Source organism: Ambystoma mexicanum, chromosome 6p (genome assembly GCF_040938575.1).
Source record: "Ambystoma mexicanum isolate Mex_15411 chromosome 6p, UKY_AmexF1_1, whole genome shotgun sequence".
Taxonomy (NCBI): Eukaryota; Metazoa; Chordata; class Amphibia; order Caudata; family Ambystomatidae; genus Ambystoma; species Ambystoma mexicanum.
In genome coordinates this window covers 406,952,143-406,970,446 of record NC_090935.1, presented here as the reverse complement: position 1 = coordinate 406,970,446, position 18,304 = coordinate 406,952,143, and the positions used below count along the sequence as shown (strand labels likewise).

General features: G+C 43.3%; 1 protein-coding gene across 3 annotated transcripts in view; it reads left to right on the top strand.

Moving 5' to 3' along the window:
- OXCT1 (3-oxoacid CoA-transferase 1) overlaps positions 1-17,836 on the top strand; it is a 1,005,602-nt gene extending 987,766 nt beyond the window's left edge. For all 3 annotated transcript variants that reach the window (XM_069627204.1, XM_069627203.1, XM_069627202.1), the window contains one exon: positions 17,559-17,836. In XM_069627204.1, the coding sequence (XP_069483305.1) occupies positions 17,559-17,600 (42 nt within the window). In that variant the 3' untranslated portion in view covers positions 17,601-17,836. The remainder of the gene's footprint in view (positions 1-17,558) is intronic.
- The last annotated feature ends 468 nt before the right edge of the window (positions 17,837-18,304 follow it).

Genomic DNA, 18,304 nt, shown 5'->3' with positions numbered 1-18,304 from the left:
ATGGTGTGGTATAATAACCCCATACAAGTTTAGTTCCGTCCCATACCAAAAAGTCACCTTCCTTAGTATTTACACTCGTGGTTGCATTAATTACAGTAGTGCTGTTAGTCCCTCCCCCCTCGTTCATCTCGATGGAGATGAACGGTATGAACCAATATGTAACCAGGCCAAACATTATTGTAAAAAACAATGTAATACACACAGATAATCCACACTCACACGAGTATCTGCATCTCTCAGTTAACCACTCTCTAAATCTAGTAAATCTATCCGTTGCAGGCTGCCCGTTAGATGCCATGGTAGCTCCTGTTTGAGATATAAAAGTGCATTAAGTGCATGAATGTAAACATTTTGTTGGCACTACCAGTGCCAGTATATATTGACAGGGAATGGAAGCGGGTAGGGTTGCAGGGATGGCGATGCACAGACAAGGGTGTAAACAATTCATAATTTTATCATATCATTAGTTACATATACGTTCATAAGTGAAAAACATTTTTTTTTCTTTTTTTTTGTAATATAAAAATGCAAGTATACTTGTCAGCCATTTTTTTCATTCATCTGTATTACTGTCACACACACACAAGTTCATATTCAGACATTCTGCTCAGTTGCATTGTTTGCTGTTGTCTGTGCCACCTCATCCACCTCTTCCTGCACATTACTATATGCTCTTCGTACGTCTGTCAAATGTACCCAGTACTTCAGGCCCTTTACTTTAACTGCTGTGGGCGTGCAAAACACTACTTCGTATGGGCCATGGAACCGTGGTGCATTCCGACGCACAAAACTCCTGACATATATGAATTCACCCGGCATCAGCTGTAGCTGTGGTTCAGGTTCAGTAACAGTCCCCGTTGTGTTTCCTTCCTCTCGCGTGAATGGTGGAGAGAGCTGCTTTGATATTGCGCGCGCTGCCCTTGTTAATTTCTTCAAATAGTCTGTGAACTCGTCTCCCAATATCGCTGCGCTTCTGTGTGCATCTGAGTGTTCGCGCAGTGGGGAGTGTGCTGTGTGCATTCGTCTCCCAGTCACGATCTCGTGCGGGGACAAATGGTGGTCCTTGCTTGGCTGATTTCTCAGCTCAAATAGCGCAAGGGGCAGACAGTAAATCCAGTTCTTTTTTAATGAAAAGCATAGTTTTGATAACCTCCCTTTTAACAGTCCGTTCATCTTTTCCACTACGCCATTACTTTGAGGATGATAAATCGAGCACAATTTATGCTTTATTCCTAACAATGTAGTTACTTCCTTGAAGAGCTTGTTTGCAAAGTGGGTGCCGTTGTCCAAGCGAATCACGTCACAAATTCCCCAGCGCGGGAACACTTCCCTCACTAAGAACTTTGCAGCGCTTTTGGCATCAGGTCGTGCACATGGGCCTGCTTCTACCCACTTTGAGAATGGGCATACAACCACGATCATGTAACGTGCCCCATTACACCTTTCTCCCATGTCCGCATAGTCGATATGTAGCTCTCTGAATGGCCCAATGGGTTTTGGAATTGTTCCCCGGAGCGTATGTAATGTCATTCCTGAATTGTATATCTGACATGTTGTGCATTCCAGTGTTAATCGAGATATGTGCTCCTGGAGACAGCACGAACCATTCTTCCTGTATCTCTGCTGCAATGTGTTGTTTCGTATTGTGTGCAGGGAAGTGTAGTTGTTGAAACACAATTTCCAATAACTTTACTGGCATTACCACTTTTCCCGAGTTATTTTGTTGCCACAGTAAGTCTGTCGCCGATTTGCTGCACCCTCGTTTTGTCCACATCAATTTTTCATCTGCACTAGCTCCTTCCTGTAATTCTAGTATTTGTGATATAGGCATCATATTGTAGCCTTCTGGGAGCTCTTTGCTTATCTTGTGCTGTAGCATGTACTCACCTGCTTCATATTTCTGAAAGTAGGAGGCTTCCTTGGCGGCAGCGTCCGCTGCCGCGTTTCCCAAAGACACAACATCTGTGTTGGATGTATGTGCTTGGCACTTCACTATTGCTACCGCTGTGGGATCTTGTAGGGCCTCAATCAACTCCTTCAGCAATTCTGCATGCTGCACTGGAGTTCCATCTGCTCGTCAAACCCCCTCCGCCCCCATCTTGCTAGACCCCCATGTACTGTTGTCGTCATGTAAGCTGAATCTGTGTACATTGTCACTGCACAACCTTTAGCTGCATGTAGTGCTTCTATGAGTGCAATCAGTTCTGCTGCTTGTGCGGAGTAATGTGATGGGAGGCGGTATTGCACTAGTGTCTCATACTCACTGTCTTCTAATCTCACCACTGCCATACCCACATGTTTCTCTCCCGTGTCCAGGTCAATTGATGCTGACCCGTCTACAAAGTACACTTCCCCCTCGCTCAGAGCATTTTCACACTCCACTGTGTCCTCCCCTCTTTCTCCTGTGTAATTTGCACAATCGTGTTCCTGCATGTCCTCTAGTGTGCACGCTTCTGTAATGAATGTTGCTGGGTTCACTGTCTTGCATCTCACCACATGGATATTGGCGCTGGACAATATTATATCATAGGCGGTTGCCCGCTGTGTTGTCAGTGTGCTTTTTGACCTCTCAAGTATTGCAAATAATGAATGTTCCACAAACAATGTCACAGGGCATCCCATTACTATTTTGGCACTTTTCTCAATTGCGAACGCGGCTGCAGCGAGTGATTGCTCGCACGCGAAATGTCCTTGCATCACAGCATCTAAAGTGCCACTATAGTAAGCCAAAGGCTTGTGTCCTAGGGACGTCTTCTGTGTCAGTACAGCTGTCATGAGTGTTCCCTTGCAGTGTGAGAACAGGTAAAACTCGCGTCCATAATCAGGATTTGCGAGTACGGGAGCGCTTGAAATTAACTCTTTTAATGATTTAAAGGAGGCGCTCATTTCTTCTGACCATTCTATTTTTTTGTTCTCCTGTTGTGCCTCCTTGAGCGCTTGTAGTAGGGGTCTGGTGTATGCTGCATAATCTAATATCCATGCTCGGCAATAGTTGCACATTCCCAGGAATTTCTGCATGTCTTTCACTGTTGTGGGTTCTCCTACTGATCTTATTGCTTCTACCCTGTCGGGGATTATTCTTTTTCCATCTTTTGATATTAGCTGTCCCAAGTATAGAACCTCTGTCAAACAGTACTGTAGCTTTCCCTTATCTACTTTGTACCCCTTATTGCCCAATAAAGTCAGGAGTGTTATTGAATCTTTTCTGCATGCTTCTTCGTCTTGTGCACAGACGAGTAAATCGTCTACGTACTGAATGATTGTACTCTCAACTGATAGGTTTCCTAAGTCTTCATGCAATATGCGGTTGAATATGCTCGGGCTCTCGCAGTATCCCTGCGGTAATCTGCAATATTCATATCTCTTACCCCCAAGTGTAAATGCTGTCAGGTATCTACTCTCTTCAGCCAGGGGGATGGATAAGAATGCGTTTTTCAAGACGACCACCGTGAAATGTGATGCCGTTTTTGGAATGCTGCATAGTATTGATGCAGGGTTCGGGACCAAAGGGAACTCTTTCTGAATTACATCATTTAAGGGGCGTAAATCCTGTATCATCCTCCAAGACCCTCCCTTTGCTTTTTTGATTGGGTAAATGCATGTGTTACATGGTGAGTTTGAAGGCACTATGATCCCTTGTGCTAGTAGTGCATTTATTGTCTCTTTTATCCCTTCTTCAGCTTCACGGGACAATGGATACTGTTTCACTCGGGGTAGAATTGCTCCTTGTTTTAGTTTTATTATCACAGGTTGTACTCCATGCAACAGCCCTACATCATGGGGGCCTGTTGTCCACAAATTATTTGGTACGAGCCTCATGTCGTCATCGAAGAATGACGGTGGTGCTCCCACCACTGCCATCAGCTGAACGGGGATTTCCCTGGCTTGAATCAAAATGTCACAGGGCATCGCTATTTCCATTACTATTTCACCATCCCCCTCTGCATCTGAGAAGAGATCCTCATCTGTTAAGTCTCTTAGGGCGATATTGGCATTTGTACACAGTACTGTACGCCACTCACATCCTTCCATATCTATTCCAATCACAGAAATCCTTTTCGCTGATATCTGTACAGCATGCAAATCTAATGATACCACTGATCCTGGTGCTGTGTCAGGGCACACTATTGGGCGAAAGAGGAACTCCGCTGGAATCCTCCAAACCATTCTTCTCAGCTCTGGAATTATGAGGGCCAATGTCTTTAGCCCTTCAATAAACATTTCCTCGTTTTCCGGCAAACCTCGTATTTCTTGTGTGGTTGTGTGAGCCTGTACTACCAACATTACACGTAATGGGCATATTCCTGGTGTTGAACACACTATACCTCTCTCAGTGAAGGATATGGTCATGTTTAGTTTACTCAGGAAATCCCTCCCTAATAAATTTATTGGTGAGTGTTCATAATACAGTAAGGGTGTCTTTACAGTTTTGCCCCCCACTGTTACATCCAATGCTTCTGTGTAAGGAACTTCAATTACAGCCCCAGAGAACCCCTGCGTCTCTAACTTCCGGTTAGATAACGAGAACCGGCCCTCTCTAATGCATGATTTCTCTGCTCCCGAATCCACCATGAATATGAACTGCTTGTCTCCTATCTGCGCCCCTACCAATGGTTCCTCTGATGCATCGTAGGTGGTAGATAGAACTGGACACGCAAGTGTTCTCTGTGGGCTGTCCTATGCAGGGTGTCTCATTGCCCCCCCCTGATTGAAGACGCTCCCTGAAACCACTGACACGCCACTATAGGGGGCTGGTGCGGGGGCCCCATTTGCTGTTGTCGCAAAAGGGTTGCCTGGCGTGTACTGCATATTGTCATTGTTTTGTGGGTGGTTCTGTGTTCTATACTGATGCCCCTGTTGTTGCTCATTGTGCCCCTGGCCTGGGTTTCTTTGTTGTTGTTGTCCCATTGGGAGACCATATGGGCTCCCCGGATGGGGATGGCCATAATGTTCTGCCTCTTGGAACCCGTTGTTGGGTCTGCTTCTGCACTCCCTAGAGTAATGTCCCCATCTTCCGCAGTTCCAACAACTCCATTGTGCACCTCTAGGACCCTGCCATCCATTTCCTCCCATTCCCCCGTACCCCGGTCCACCTCCTCTTCGGCCCTGTACCCACCTCGTCCCCCTCGAGGGGCCCACTCTTGCCACTGCAGACCTCCGTCTTGCTCCTGCTCGTTCCACTGGCGCTGTCCTGCTCCAGCCCAATTAGTTGCCATCCTTCCTTGTATTGCTACCAGCCCCTCCTCCTCCTCATCTCCCTCCCTGCTGTGTGGGAGCGCGGCTACTGCTGCTGCAACCTTCACCAACTTTGTCTGCACTAGTTTCGCTTCGTCTGCCAATCTTTTCTGTGCCACCTCCTTCTCCCTTTCTTTTATTCTCTTACAGTGGTGCACTATTATGCTTTGAATCTCAGGCCATCCTTTCGCTTCAATACCTGCTATCTTGTCGAGCGCCTTTTGCACCTCTTTTGGGAGCCCTCTTTTTATAATGAAATAAAATAAAGATGTCGATTGGTACCAGGGCGTGCCCGTTTCTGCTCTCCACATCTCTTGGACCCGAAAAATGTAATCCATAGCATCTTCCCCGTCATTCATTGTACACTGCATTACTGACTGTAAGTCTGGCGTATCTGTAAACGTTTCCCGCAAGGCATCCCACACCCTCGCACGCGCTGTGTTAAAGGAGGCCCCATCATGGCGGTCGCAGTCTAATGTTACTCCTGGGAAACCAGCCTTTACCCATACTCTATCAGCCTGATCCCCCACTGCTGATACAAGCAAGCTCTTCACATCTCCTATTGCTAGGGGTACCCCGGCAGTGTGTTTCTCAAAGGCATATATCCACTTACTTGCCCCTCCCGATAACGGGGGCAATAACTTTAATAAATTGGCCTTGTCCATCTGAGCCCACGGGATGTAATTCGGCCTCCCTCCTCCCCTATGTATCAGCGGGAGCTGTAACTTTCCTTTCATCGTGGTATCTGTACCCGTCTTCACTCCTGATGTTCCTAATGATGCCTTTTCCCCACCCTGTTCCTTAATCGCCCCGTCCACTCATCATCCATTGTTCTCATTGAACATGCACCATCTAACCATTCACTTCCCCCTCCCAGTGCCATGCTTAACCTGTCGCTTTCCTCCAAATCGTCCCTTATATCACACATAGTAGTTCTTCCCTGTCCCCTATAGGGCTTTCTTCATTGTCAGTTCAATTATTCGTGTTGGTTCTTCCTGAATTCTGAACAGTATCTCACCTTTTTTCCACCCGTCTTCAAGTGTTCTATTCTCACTCGGTGCTCTGGATGTGTGCTCTGATCTCGCTGCATTAAGTGCTGTTCGCTCACATATGCCTTTTATCCTCGATAACTCATCTTTGGCTATCGAGAGTCTTGACTCTAAATCGTCTGTTAGTTTTTCTATGTCCACCCTTTGTGTACTTACCTGGGCTCGCTCCCTAGTGCTCTCGTATGGCGGGGGTGCCGTTGGCCTTTGGGGTGTAGTAGTTGTCGGGGGAGGCACATAAGTGGGGTCACTGTACCCCTCTGCGGGCACAGGCTTGTTTAGTATCGGGTACAAACTTATTACCTCTATTGGTGGCTCTACATTTGGCAATTCTTTAGCATCTCTCTGTATCATTAGTGGATTGTCAGTAGTAGATGGTAGGTCAGGATTTAATTCTGGTGCTTTAGGCGGTGGTATCTCTTCAGAGATCTAATATTTCTCTCCTATTATGCAACTGCTTCCCCTTGTATTTCAAACAAATGCATGTGGCTACCATATCCAGGACACTTTTGTCAAACGACCCCCCCTCGGGCCATATCTGGGGCAACCCCTCTCCCTTCAACTCTGTGATCCATTGGTCATGATATTTCTTAATTCGCTCCGCGTGCCCCGGTAGGTTCTTACAAATATGTGATAAGGGTGTTTCTGCCCCCATACTTTGTGCCCTCCTGGTACTTGTGTGTCTCTATGTATCTCAAAATTACAATGTAAACGTATCACCATGTGAATCCTCGTATTCTGTTTTATTCAATAATGGGCGCCTTTGTGTTCCTCCCCCTGCCTGCACACCACAAGAATGGCTGTACACAGTCTCTATTCTATTCTCTTTGGGGGGCACATACAAGAGCAAACCGTCAGCGATATCGACAATGTTAACCCAGAAATCAATAAGGTACACACTCACTTCACCTTATTATTCTTGTCTGTATGAAGTTTTGTCCGGCCACACTTACCATGACCACTCAATGGCTATACATTTATGACCATTTTTACACACCCACCACACCAAATTATCTCCTGACGCATACAATGTGCACACACCTCTCTGCAACACTCTACTCACAATTCAATTTGCCCTCCCTTTCCTCCCTGGCCGGCTGTCCCTGTCAGTCTTATTCAGATATATGTATGCGCATATATATATTTATACGTTTGATCTTCCCTCTTACAGTAGAACTCTCTGTCTCTTATTTTATCTCTATGGTTTCGTACTAATCTCACTTTTATTTTTCCCCCAACCCTAAAGAAAAGAATAGAAAGAATAGCAATCACTAATATATTCTCCGTGTCCCCCTTTGCCAGACACTTTTTTCTTATTATCCACTTCTTCATATATTCCCAGTACTAGTCAAGATAGCACTATGCGGCGCCGCCTTCCACCCCCTCTCGGAGCTAGGTTCCCGTCACTTTTGTCTCTTATTCACCTCTTAATCCTAATGGCCATATGCAAAGAAAAAAGCAAAGAAAGTCTAAGATGGTCCTTAGTAGACCTACGTGACCCCCCCTTCTACTCCTCCTCGTTCCCTGTCCTAAATTTCCTCCTCCACTCCCTTTATGATCGCTCGCACTCAATACTCACGTGCCCGTCTTGAACTGATAGTCTCCGAAACTGGGTCCGTTCAGCCAGTGTTGCCGTCCGCTCAACGGTCAGCCCCGGCTCCGGTGAGCGGTACTCAAAGGGGATTTTTCAACCGGGATCCCGTACCCTCTCTCTGTTGAGTGCGCACTTCTGAGCGTACCGGTCGCCGTTGGCGGGCAGCCTCCTGGAGCTGGCGCACCGTGCGTATCCCTTTTCGACCGGAGATTTTCGTGCCAAAAGGGGACGGTAGTGATAGGTTAGGAAAAAATAATAATAATCACGCTTTCGGGGTCACCACTGAAGGCAAGCGTCCCCAACCAGCACGATCCTCCCCGCAATGAGAGACAATGAAGGACTCTCCCAAGTTGGGAATAAAGCCAAGACAGAGTGCGGGTGAGCTTAAATGGGAGTTTATCAATCAGAATAGGGCATGCAAAGAACTCTGCAAACTCCGAGAGCGCTCTGTCTGACAATAGCAAAGACAGGCGTATATATTTACAAAACACGTCATCAGAACCTACATACTATAAGGGGCACAAGTTCAATGGGATTGGGTGGTGATGACTAGCTATAGGTGCTGCTGCGATGTGGTTGGTCTTGGCTGGAGGGCGTCACTGGTCAGCCTTGTGGGTTGGGCTGGGCCTGGCGGGTCGGCTGAGTTCATCCGGGCGGTGTTGTTGTGCCATTGTGGCCAGTGTCAGAGATGAATGTCTTTTCCTGACTTATTTGCCCTAGGCCATGCACACCGCAGTCATTCAGTTATTGCAATATTATCTTCTTTAGTAAATCTTTCAATAGGTTATTCTACAGGTTAATCCAACACAGGAGGAATGCACCTTGTGAGGGGTCTGATGGTCATTCATCAGTGCATGGTTACCAGTGTTCTGTTGACTGGTACCATAGGTCGAGGGGCTAAGTCTCAGGGCATGGGACGGGCGGTACATGCCTCTCTGTCTTGTTAGAAGTCGTTATGAATGGGCTGCTGTATGTTGCCACAGTATTGGGTATCCTAATTGCACAGGGCCATAAGTCTAAGGTGATCCGGTGGGTTGTGGGGTTTAAGAGGGGGGCGCCTTTGGATTTGTGTATTCAGGCAGAGGTTTACTGCTATGCTGTAAATAATGCAGGTGGCGGCCCGTGGCCTTGGGTGCTGCAGAGGGGACTACAAATCTTTGAAGCGGCTCCAGCCTGGTTGGGGGAGGTGGAGCAGCGCGGCGCGGGCCTCTGCTCTCTTATTTGGCAGTCTTCGCAGGGTGGGAGGGGAAATGGCCTTGCACATATTCACAAAGGTATCTTCCTCGTGTGTTGCTGACTTTAGGTACAAACATTTCAACACTCTATAATACTCATTTGGATCACTCGAAGGCATACATTTCAACTTTGCTAAATGTCTTTCAAATATAGCCAGTCTGAGCACCTTATTTGTACACTATGTTTTAACAACTACAGCATTTAGTTATATGCATATACATTTGCAGTAAGTGAGGTAGTAGTGTGATTGGTGGAGCACAAAGAAAGAGACCCGCCACCGTGCGTGGCGGTAGTGGCACATAAGGGCTTAGACATACACACATGATGGGTGCATTCTCGCGCGTCCTTCACATGAGCCCTCTGTATGATTGCACTTGTCTTCCCTTGTACTCTAGCAGCATTAATTCGGTTATGGCGCGGGGCCGTGGAGTGTAAGCTTTTCAATGATACATATAACGAATAGTCTCCCGGAATGCTTTTTATTATTTGCACACAACTGCAGGGGTGTGGGTCCTTCATTGCTGGTGTCATGTGAACATGCGTTCTACCATAATTACACATTTTTACAGGTTTCTTTAATAGAAGAAGTTTTGTGAAGAGAATGCGCGTATTACAAGTAGTTTTGGCATTAGTGTTTGGGGACTTTTCTGCTTTCATCCGATGACCATTTTACAGTTCTCTCCATCACCCAGGCCTCGCTGGCCGGGCCATGCTGGGAGCAGTGATACACTGCGGAAGGTGAAATGTTATAGTGTTAGTATCTTACGCTAGCTCATGTCCGTCTTGTTCGTGGGAACGGGTTCACAGCGGATCTGCCAGGGTGCTGCGGCAACAGGGATAATTGAAACTCTCCGAGGGTGGGGGCCGCGCTACAGTGCGCTGAGCTCACACCATCTTTATTAGACACAATGGTTTCTGAGGCCTAGCTAAATTCAATACGTGTGGGCAATGTCTTCAGCAGGTGAGCCCTCCACCACCTGGGCCCTGGTGGTATGAGGAGACGCCCAATGAGCCATGGCCCTCACCTGGGGAAGGGATGTAGGCAAGGGGGGGTCTCTTGGACCAACCCTCCCCTACACAAGGCAATCTGTGGCAAGGTCTCTGAGGCACATTAATTGGGTGGTATGCCTCGCTGGCACAGTAGCAGAGCAGTGGGCACTTTTTAGTGCAGTAACTGACGGGTATTCTGTGGCGTAGACACATCTGGGCATTCCTTCTGTGGCACATATATTGGAATTCTATGGAATAATACTGGATGGCTATGTATTTTGTGTATCTAGAACTGATGGACAGTCAGACTGGCATGAACAATTTATTTTTATTTTGACATCATATAGAGTCACAGACACTATTTATTTAAAATGTGTTTATAGAGCAAACAGGCACTAATGCATCAAAGTGCTTTTCAGATTATACACTATATCTTTAGTTGCGGTTGCATCATCTAACGTGCTCAATCTATGGAAAAAAAATATTAATTGAATTTACAAATATTTATTGGGTAAAAGATAGAAAGTGGATCGGTATGATTGTACAGGACATATAGTACTGAAAGCCCGGTGAGTTGCATGACTTGTTTGATATGTATATAATTGATGTGTCTTTTTAGTTTCTACTATGATGTTTTTAACTTGGTATAATGTTAAACGTTCGATGTGAACCAATTTAAACTAAATACATTTAAAAAACCTAAAAGTTCAGTACATTTGAAATGGAACTGCTGTAGCCAAATCATAACACTCTTGCCATGATTGAAAAAAACTCTTTGATTATACAATATACACCAACAACATATCAAGAAACCACAAATACAAAATAGATCCAAACATGCATATTAAATTTTAAACAATAGTCCTAATATATCCATTAAGTGCAATTATACAAAAGGATATACCCATGATTACAAAAAGCATGGGTAAAAGAAAAACTTCACAAAAATACGTAATTTTACTGTTATCTTCAAACTACATGTCATCCTAAACAATTACTAACATTCACATATGAAATGCAGACAAGCAAAAATAAAAAATCAATATGCAAACAAAAATCTATTAGTAAATTATAAATCATCTAAAGCAAAAGGGTGAGTTAAGAAGTGTTTTTATTTTGTTTGGTGTTGGTTAAACCTTCATGTTGGTGTTTCTAGGTAGTTTTAACTTTTTAAAATAATATATTGTTGTTTTGGTCTAATCTAACTTTCACTTTGCATTAATCTCCTCACAAAAGCTTGTGGTCCTTGTCCTGCTGGAGTAGCAGCCTGGGCGGTCTGTCCCAAAAGGAATCAAATGTTTGATTACAATCGCCTTCGACGTCCAGAGTTGACGGTTTGCATAACAGCATCATCTTCTGGAGGAAGGTTGTTTTATGTTGCCGATAGAGGTTTAAAATTGTAATTTGGAGCCTGTCTAACATCAAGTTTCCCAGCACCACCACCTCCACCATCTGCCTTTTGGTAAACCAATGATCTTCAAACCCTTCCCTGCAAATGAAGCAGCAACCCCTTTCTTATTGTTTGTAGGGGATGTAATGATCACGAAGCCTCATCCACTTTTGAACTTGGCTACTTCACCAGAGTCTATATGGATTTCTTGAGGCAAATGGCCTCATCACGAGGTTGGCGGTATCCCGGCAGTAATTGCGCTGGGATACTGCCAACGCACATAGCGTTACCACTACTTGGTATGGTGCTAATCGTGCCGATAGCAGGCGGAAAGTAGAGATTTTTACCTTCAGCAAAAACTCAGTTTCCACCCAAATTGTGATTGGGCCAACCCTTAGATGCCACAGTTATAGCATTACCGCACCTTTAAGGTCCACCGCTCAACTCGTGATGAGGCCCAAAGTATTGTAGCTGTACATTTAATTAAGCTAACCAAGCCTACCAACAATCACAAAATTATTCTTCCGAGAATGAGCTTCAAGAAAGGGCCAAGAAAACCAATGGAGCAAAAGAGAACTGTTCACCCGTTTCCATGTGATGCAACTACTTAAAACCATAGATGAAGGAAAATATATATTGGCACTGGTGAAAAGGGGTTTCTTGTTCTACATCAAGGACGAAACAAGCCAAAGTGATTTGCTGCAGTGCAGGTATCAAAGACAGGAAATCCTGTGTTAATTCAGCGGTTGCCCCTGCAACATCCAGTCATGAACAGCTTGTGTTCCATGAGAGCTGACACCTCTCTTAGCTTTAGATTGAAAATCGTTCAAGTGAACGTATCTAGAACTGATGGACAGTCAGACTGGCATGAACAATTTATTTTTATTTTGACATCATATAGAGTCACAGACACTATTTATTTAAAATGTGTTTATAGAGCAAACAGGCACTAATGCATCAAAGTGCTTTTTAGATTATACACTATATCTTTAGTTGCGGTTGCATCATCTAACGTGCTCAATCTATGGAAAAAAATATAGCAGCAATTCTCCCAACACTAGATGGGTGTGTTCTCCCAACACTAGAATTAGACTTTAGGCTTAGATTTGGCCCCAGAGGTTTGCTCAGATGTTTGCCTCCGGTATTGTAACATCTTGTAATCCTGAGGGGTTTGAAGTGGAATTAGTTGCAGACTCAGGCAGAGAAGGCAGTTGCAGCCAGCTGGCATCACTTCTCCTGTGAGTATACATTAAGTGAATGAATGATTGAATGGAACTGATTTATTAAGTGCATCATCCAGATCAGACAGCAGCTGCAGCAAAAGGCTCAGAGCTTAACTGATTATTTTTGTAAAGTACATAGAACTCCCTAAACGAGATCTTGTGGATTCTACTTGAATAGACATTGCAGTGGTGGTGCACGATGACCCCCGCTTCTTCCACAACATGCCAGTCTGTACAGTTATCTTTCTTCTTCCGATCAGCATTACGTTTTAGAAAGTTTCTTCTTTCGATCAGCAGTACGCTTTAGAAAGTTGGACGGAGATGTGTCTCCCATACATACGGGTCTTTAGACAGGGACTTGAAGCCCTATACATTGTCTGTATACAGTTGTTTACATTTTACTGTTGCCATGAAAACACCAGTATTCTATAAGCTCCCCATGAATATTGTTTTCATGTACTACTCATGCAGAAAGACATTGTGAGTGATCAGAAAACAAAGACTACTCTTTTATAATGGAACGGTTTCTGGGGAACTGCACAGCAGCGGCTCTCTGCATTTAGAAAGAACAAGCGTGGGAGTAGTACAGAAGGAAGATGTCTAAAACTTTGAAAGCAGGCTTCTTTACAAAAAGGTTAAGGCAAATTGTTGAGAATATTGTTAGAACATTTGTCTTTTTGTTGTGTTAAATCTTTCTGAATGTCATAGTGCTGCAAACGTAAAAGGTGTTAGGTAATTTAGATTGTATCAGTAAATACTTGTTCTGCAACTTTATCCGCTTGGTCCATTTACCTCGCCTCCATTCCAATTAGTTATGGTGGCTTGTTGTGCACTTTTGCAGCAGAAGGGAGAAGGGAGAAGTAGAGTACTTACTAAGCTGATTTGGGTATTTCATGGTTTTAACAAGACATAACCGTGTAATTCTTTACATTTTACAAGTCCCTTTGGTTCAAAGATCTAAGGCATTTCACATGGTTGTAAGGAGCCTTTTAGAATGAAACCTAACCATCAGTGTCATAAGCAACTCTGCTCCTGTGTGGAAAATTGCCCGCTGTCTCACCTCTGTCAAATCTTCATGGGCTAGTGTATTCAATGAAATATATTTTGTAATTGCTTTTTGCAACTTGTTCCTTTGCAGGTAGGATAACAGGAACACTGCGTTATGCTTCATTGCTTGGGAAATACGAGGCCATGTACACATATACAAAAAGTGACACATAAAATTGAGTTGGCACGGTAGGAGCAGCTCAGAACGAGGTATAATGCGTGTCTGGAGAAAAATACCACATAGGAGATCTGTGCAGACTGAGCAAAAGCAGTTGAGCTCAGGAAGTGGTAGTGCATAGGCATAGGAGAGAGTGGCACTCTGGGTCAGACGCGAATAGAGCATACAAATCCAGGGAGAGGACAGAAGCGCACAAGTGCAAACAGGAGGGGTGTCAGACGGGCTAAGGATTGGCTGGCACACAGATCAGGAGTATTATCATATGGTCTCAGTTGAAGTGGGCCACAGAAGCAGGGGCAACATCCAGGCCGAGTGGTGGGGGCAGCACACACCTTCAGGAAAGGGACAAGCACAAACATCCACCGTGCACATGCTTGGTAAAGGACAGAGTCAAATGCTCAAAAAGAGGCAGCACACAGGCAGTGGGAGACAGTGCACAGACTGGTAGGGAGCCTGCACGCAGGCAATGACTGACTTATCGGCCCTCGAAGTTGCATCGTAAATCCTCTTCTGATTAATATGTTCTTAAACAACAAGCCTATAGTGGTTTATTTGTATTAAGCAGTGTACTTTGGTGTTCCAAAGAGTAAGTCTCCTCTTATACCAGTATTCTTCTGCCTTACATTTTCCAAGTCTTATGAGTATCTGAGTTTAGAAATGCCCCTCCGTTCAAAGTCAGCCACAACGTCTTAGTTAATCTTCAAAAAGCGGTTTGTCCTGAGACATAGAAGAGTTGTCTTTGAAAACACTTTTCTGCAGAAATTGGTATTACAGGTGACTGCAAAACCGGTTTAATCATGCAGACACCAGCATCCGTGAAAGCAAGATCCTGCTGTTCAGACATCCCCTTCCACACAGCAATCACTGTCCATTTGTGTTGGGTATTTTTCAGGTTTCGTTGCCCCGCTCCAATAGGCTTAGAAAAATGCTTTGGATAAACCACTACAGCTTGTTTGCCTAAATACAAGAAGACAACCAGTCGCAAATGATCTACTTGTCTCTCTGCCGAAGTGGTTGGACTACATCCTCTTTACATTGCATATACCTAACACACACTGGCAAACATCTGGCTAGTCTGGTTAGCACCCACATTTCACAGAGACTTTTCAAGTTGCTTAGCATTGCAGTTTGTTGTGGTAGGTAGGTTGAGCGTTAGGCTTCTCTTTAAAAATGTGCTGCTGATCATTGATCAATCAATACAGATTGAAATGTATTTAAAAAGATACATTTATCTCCTGTACACATAAGAGCAAAAAAGGTTTCTTTAGAGCCTACCAGGATAGGAGACCTGGTAAATGACTGAATTGCTTCATATACTCCACACATTTATATGGTAAAATGCATTAAAAGAAATTCAGTGAAACAATATTTGAGGAAATTGGCAGCGAGTAAGTCAGATAAATGAGTTCTAACTTCACTCTCTAGTTTCGCCAGTATTTTCTCAGACTTCTAACATAGTGAATTTTCCTAGTCGTGGCAGTGCAGCTTTACTATGTTCTCGTTAAAGGGTACTGTGGTCCCAATGGTCACAGTTCTGGGATGGCGAGGATGAACTAAGAAATTAACGTTGTTTCTTCTGCGTGCGTACTTCTTTGTTCCATTCATTGTGTTGCCAGGTAGCGTATTACCTAATGGTGACCACCACTTACTCTGCATGCTCCTCTCCTCATTAGGCAATTGAACAAACCCGTCCTGGGAATCTTCGCGTGAGTGGGGCTATTTTCCTAGCATGTAAATTTCTGTTTTAAGCATTTCTACCTAAAGATTTGTGGATTTCTCCTGCAACGAAAAAATGATTCTGCCAGTCCTTGACACTGGTTCACCTGTCTAAGGTATAAGAGCGTTTTCATACATTGGTCCCTTGACATTACTAAAAGTTCTCTAAAGGAAAGAAATGAGTCCCAGAAAAAAGGAAAGAGAATTCCAATCCAAATATTTTTGGATGGATAATGGTCTACATAAAAGACAGGTTACAAGCTAAAAAGTTGGGAAGCTCCAGGGGTCTTCACATCTATTACTCCAGAGGACAAGCAGCTACCTCTGCCCAATGTAGGGGTTGCAGAATGGTCAATTTTGCACACTTTCAGATTGCCCCATCACCTTATTGCTCTGGGTAGGAATGTAAAGTTTGCAAGATTTGGCAAAATCTCCTTCCTGTTATGGGGTGCTTGCTTTTTCCCCACTTTCATTTTTTAAATTGTACATGGGGCAAAAAAGTATCCATCTTTCTGATGGATACTATGACTCCTTCCACTATTCTTTATCGCTATCTCACCTCCCCCTCAAAGTTTGTGCTTATAACACAATTTTTGTGATTATTTTTTGGGTGACAGTTCTACAATTAATTTGGGAATGATTGGGGAAAACGTGCTGGTACCACCTGTGACATCATTTGTAGTGTGTTGGGCATTCAGGGTCAGTGCTAGACTTGACTGCATAGCAACCTCGCAGCAGCCGCTAACGGCTGCTTGATAAACTTCTGTTTTGGACGGAGTCAGAGGTGGATTTCATAGTTGAGTAAATTGTGGGAAGAATCATGGAACCAATCTGAAAGCACATTAAGGTAGGTGAGTAATTGGTTCTTCTGTAATAGCCCTTGGAGAGGTGGGAGCCGCGTTCTGTTATAGGATGTCTTGTTACAGCAGGATTGGGGCTTCCCAAGCCCTAGGGTAAGCTCAGTAAAGTAGAAAGGATTGTACGAACGGTCTCTATGAGAAAGAGGAAACCACTCTGCACATAGGAGATTCCTCACAGTTTGCTATTTGCCGAGTAGGAGCCCTCCACTGTAAGCCAAATGTGACTTTAAAGTACATTATATTACAACTAGTTGGAAAGCCAGTGTACACAGGCTAATGTGCATAAAGGAAGACATTTTTAGAGTTTAAATATATTATGTGGTGTATTTTAACTTAATTTATGTTAATATAAAACTTTTGTTTGTAAAGGATCTTGCTCCTTTTACATGGAGGAGTAGTTACCTCAAACAAAATTCTCACAGAATCTGTTGTTGTATCTGCCACTCATTGTCTTCGATTCCACAGGTTTTGGACTCAAATACATGATTGCTTATTTTTTATCGCTTTTCATAAACTTTATTTAAAGTGTTTAAAAAAAATAATTAAAAAAATAATAAATGTCGATGGATGTCAGAGTAATACAATTTACATGCAGCGTGATTCAAAGTAGACATGAGATCATCAAATAAAGTAAATCGAAGTCAAATGAAGTTTAAAACATACATCAAGAATTTGATTGATCCAATACATAGCAAGATATATTACAATGAATAATTGAATAATACATAAGAACATTTAAAAAAGTAATTTATTTTGTTAGAGAAATAGTGCTTAATCAAGTGAATTTCTGTTTATATCAGCTTTTAAAAATGTATATATTTTCTTATTGTATGCGTAAGGCAATAGCTCCCTCTAGCAGTAATAACAGGCGATGTGGGCAGGATGGCTTCGGACAAACATACATCTGGCCTTCTGTTATATAGTATGATCAATTCCTCCTTCTTATATTGTGTTGTAAATAATGCTAAAATAGTGTTAGAAAATGTAGTGTATTTGAGAAATAAAGTGCCGTTTCCCATCTGATTTTCTTAATTTGTTTCTAGGTTTCTTCAAATCTCAAGCCAATGCAGCAGGTGGAGAAATAAATCTGAATATCGTAGCACTTTTCAGCAACTCTACAGACAAGAGAAATTACCAACTGTTCAGATTTTTTAATATATTTTAACTACTTCAAAACAAATATTTACATCTGTTAAAAGGGAATGCATTGAAATAATTTTGCAGAAAAAGTTCTACATTATAAAACGCCTAAATACGTAGTTCGGCATTATTTATTAACACACAGACAATAAATATTCACCAACATCTGTTTTTCCAAGAAGGTGCCTTGTGTCATCTGTATGAAACAGTATGAACCAGAAATGTTTGAAACTTGCATGTAAATATAATTTCTCTATCCACAAGAAACATCAGTGTTGGCGCCTAAAAATAACAGGATACAGGTGCTAAGGAGGCAGCTGTATGAGATAAACAATGTAATATTTAGAAAAGTGAAAATAGTGCCTGATGAGAGGGGCCGAGTATTAAAAATACAAAAACAAATGACCAGGGTCGGTACGGATTGACACATATTCTAGTTATTCTCATTCACTGGCTCCACATAATATGAAAAACAATGTTTTATTAATCATATACATTTTTTTTAAAACTAATCTAGACCTATGTTCTACCAATGTGCAAATGAGCCCAAACCCCTAATCAGTGAGTACTCCTAAGAACAACGAACCAACATCTTCCAACAATTTTTGGCAGTGTGTGGTGATGTCCTATGGTTAGAATGTTCGTTTAT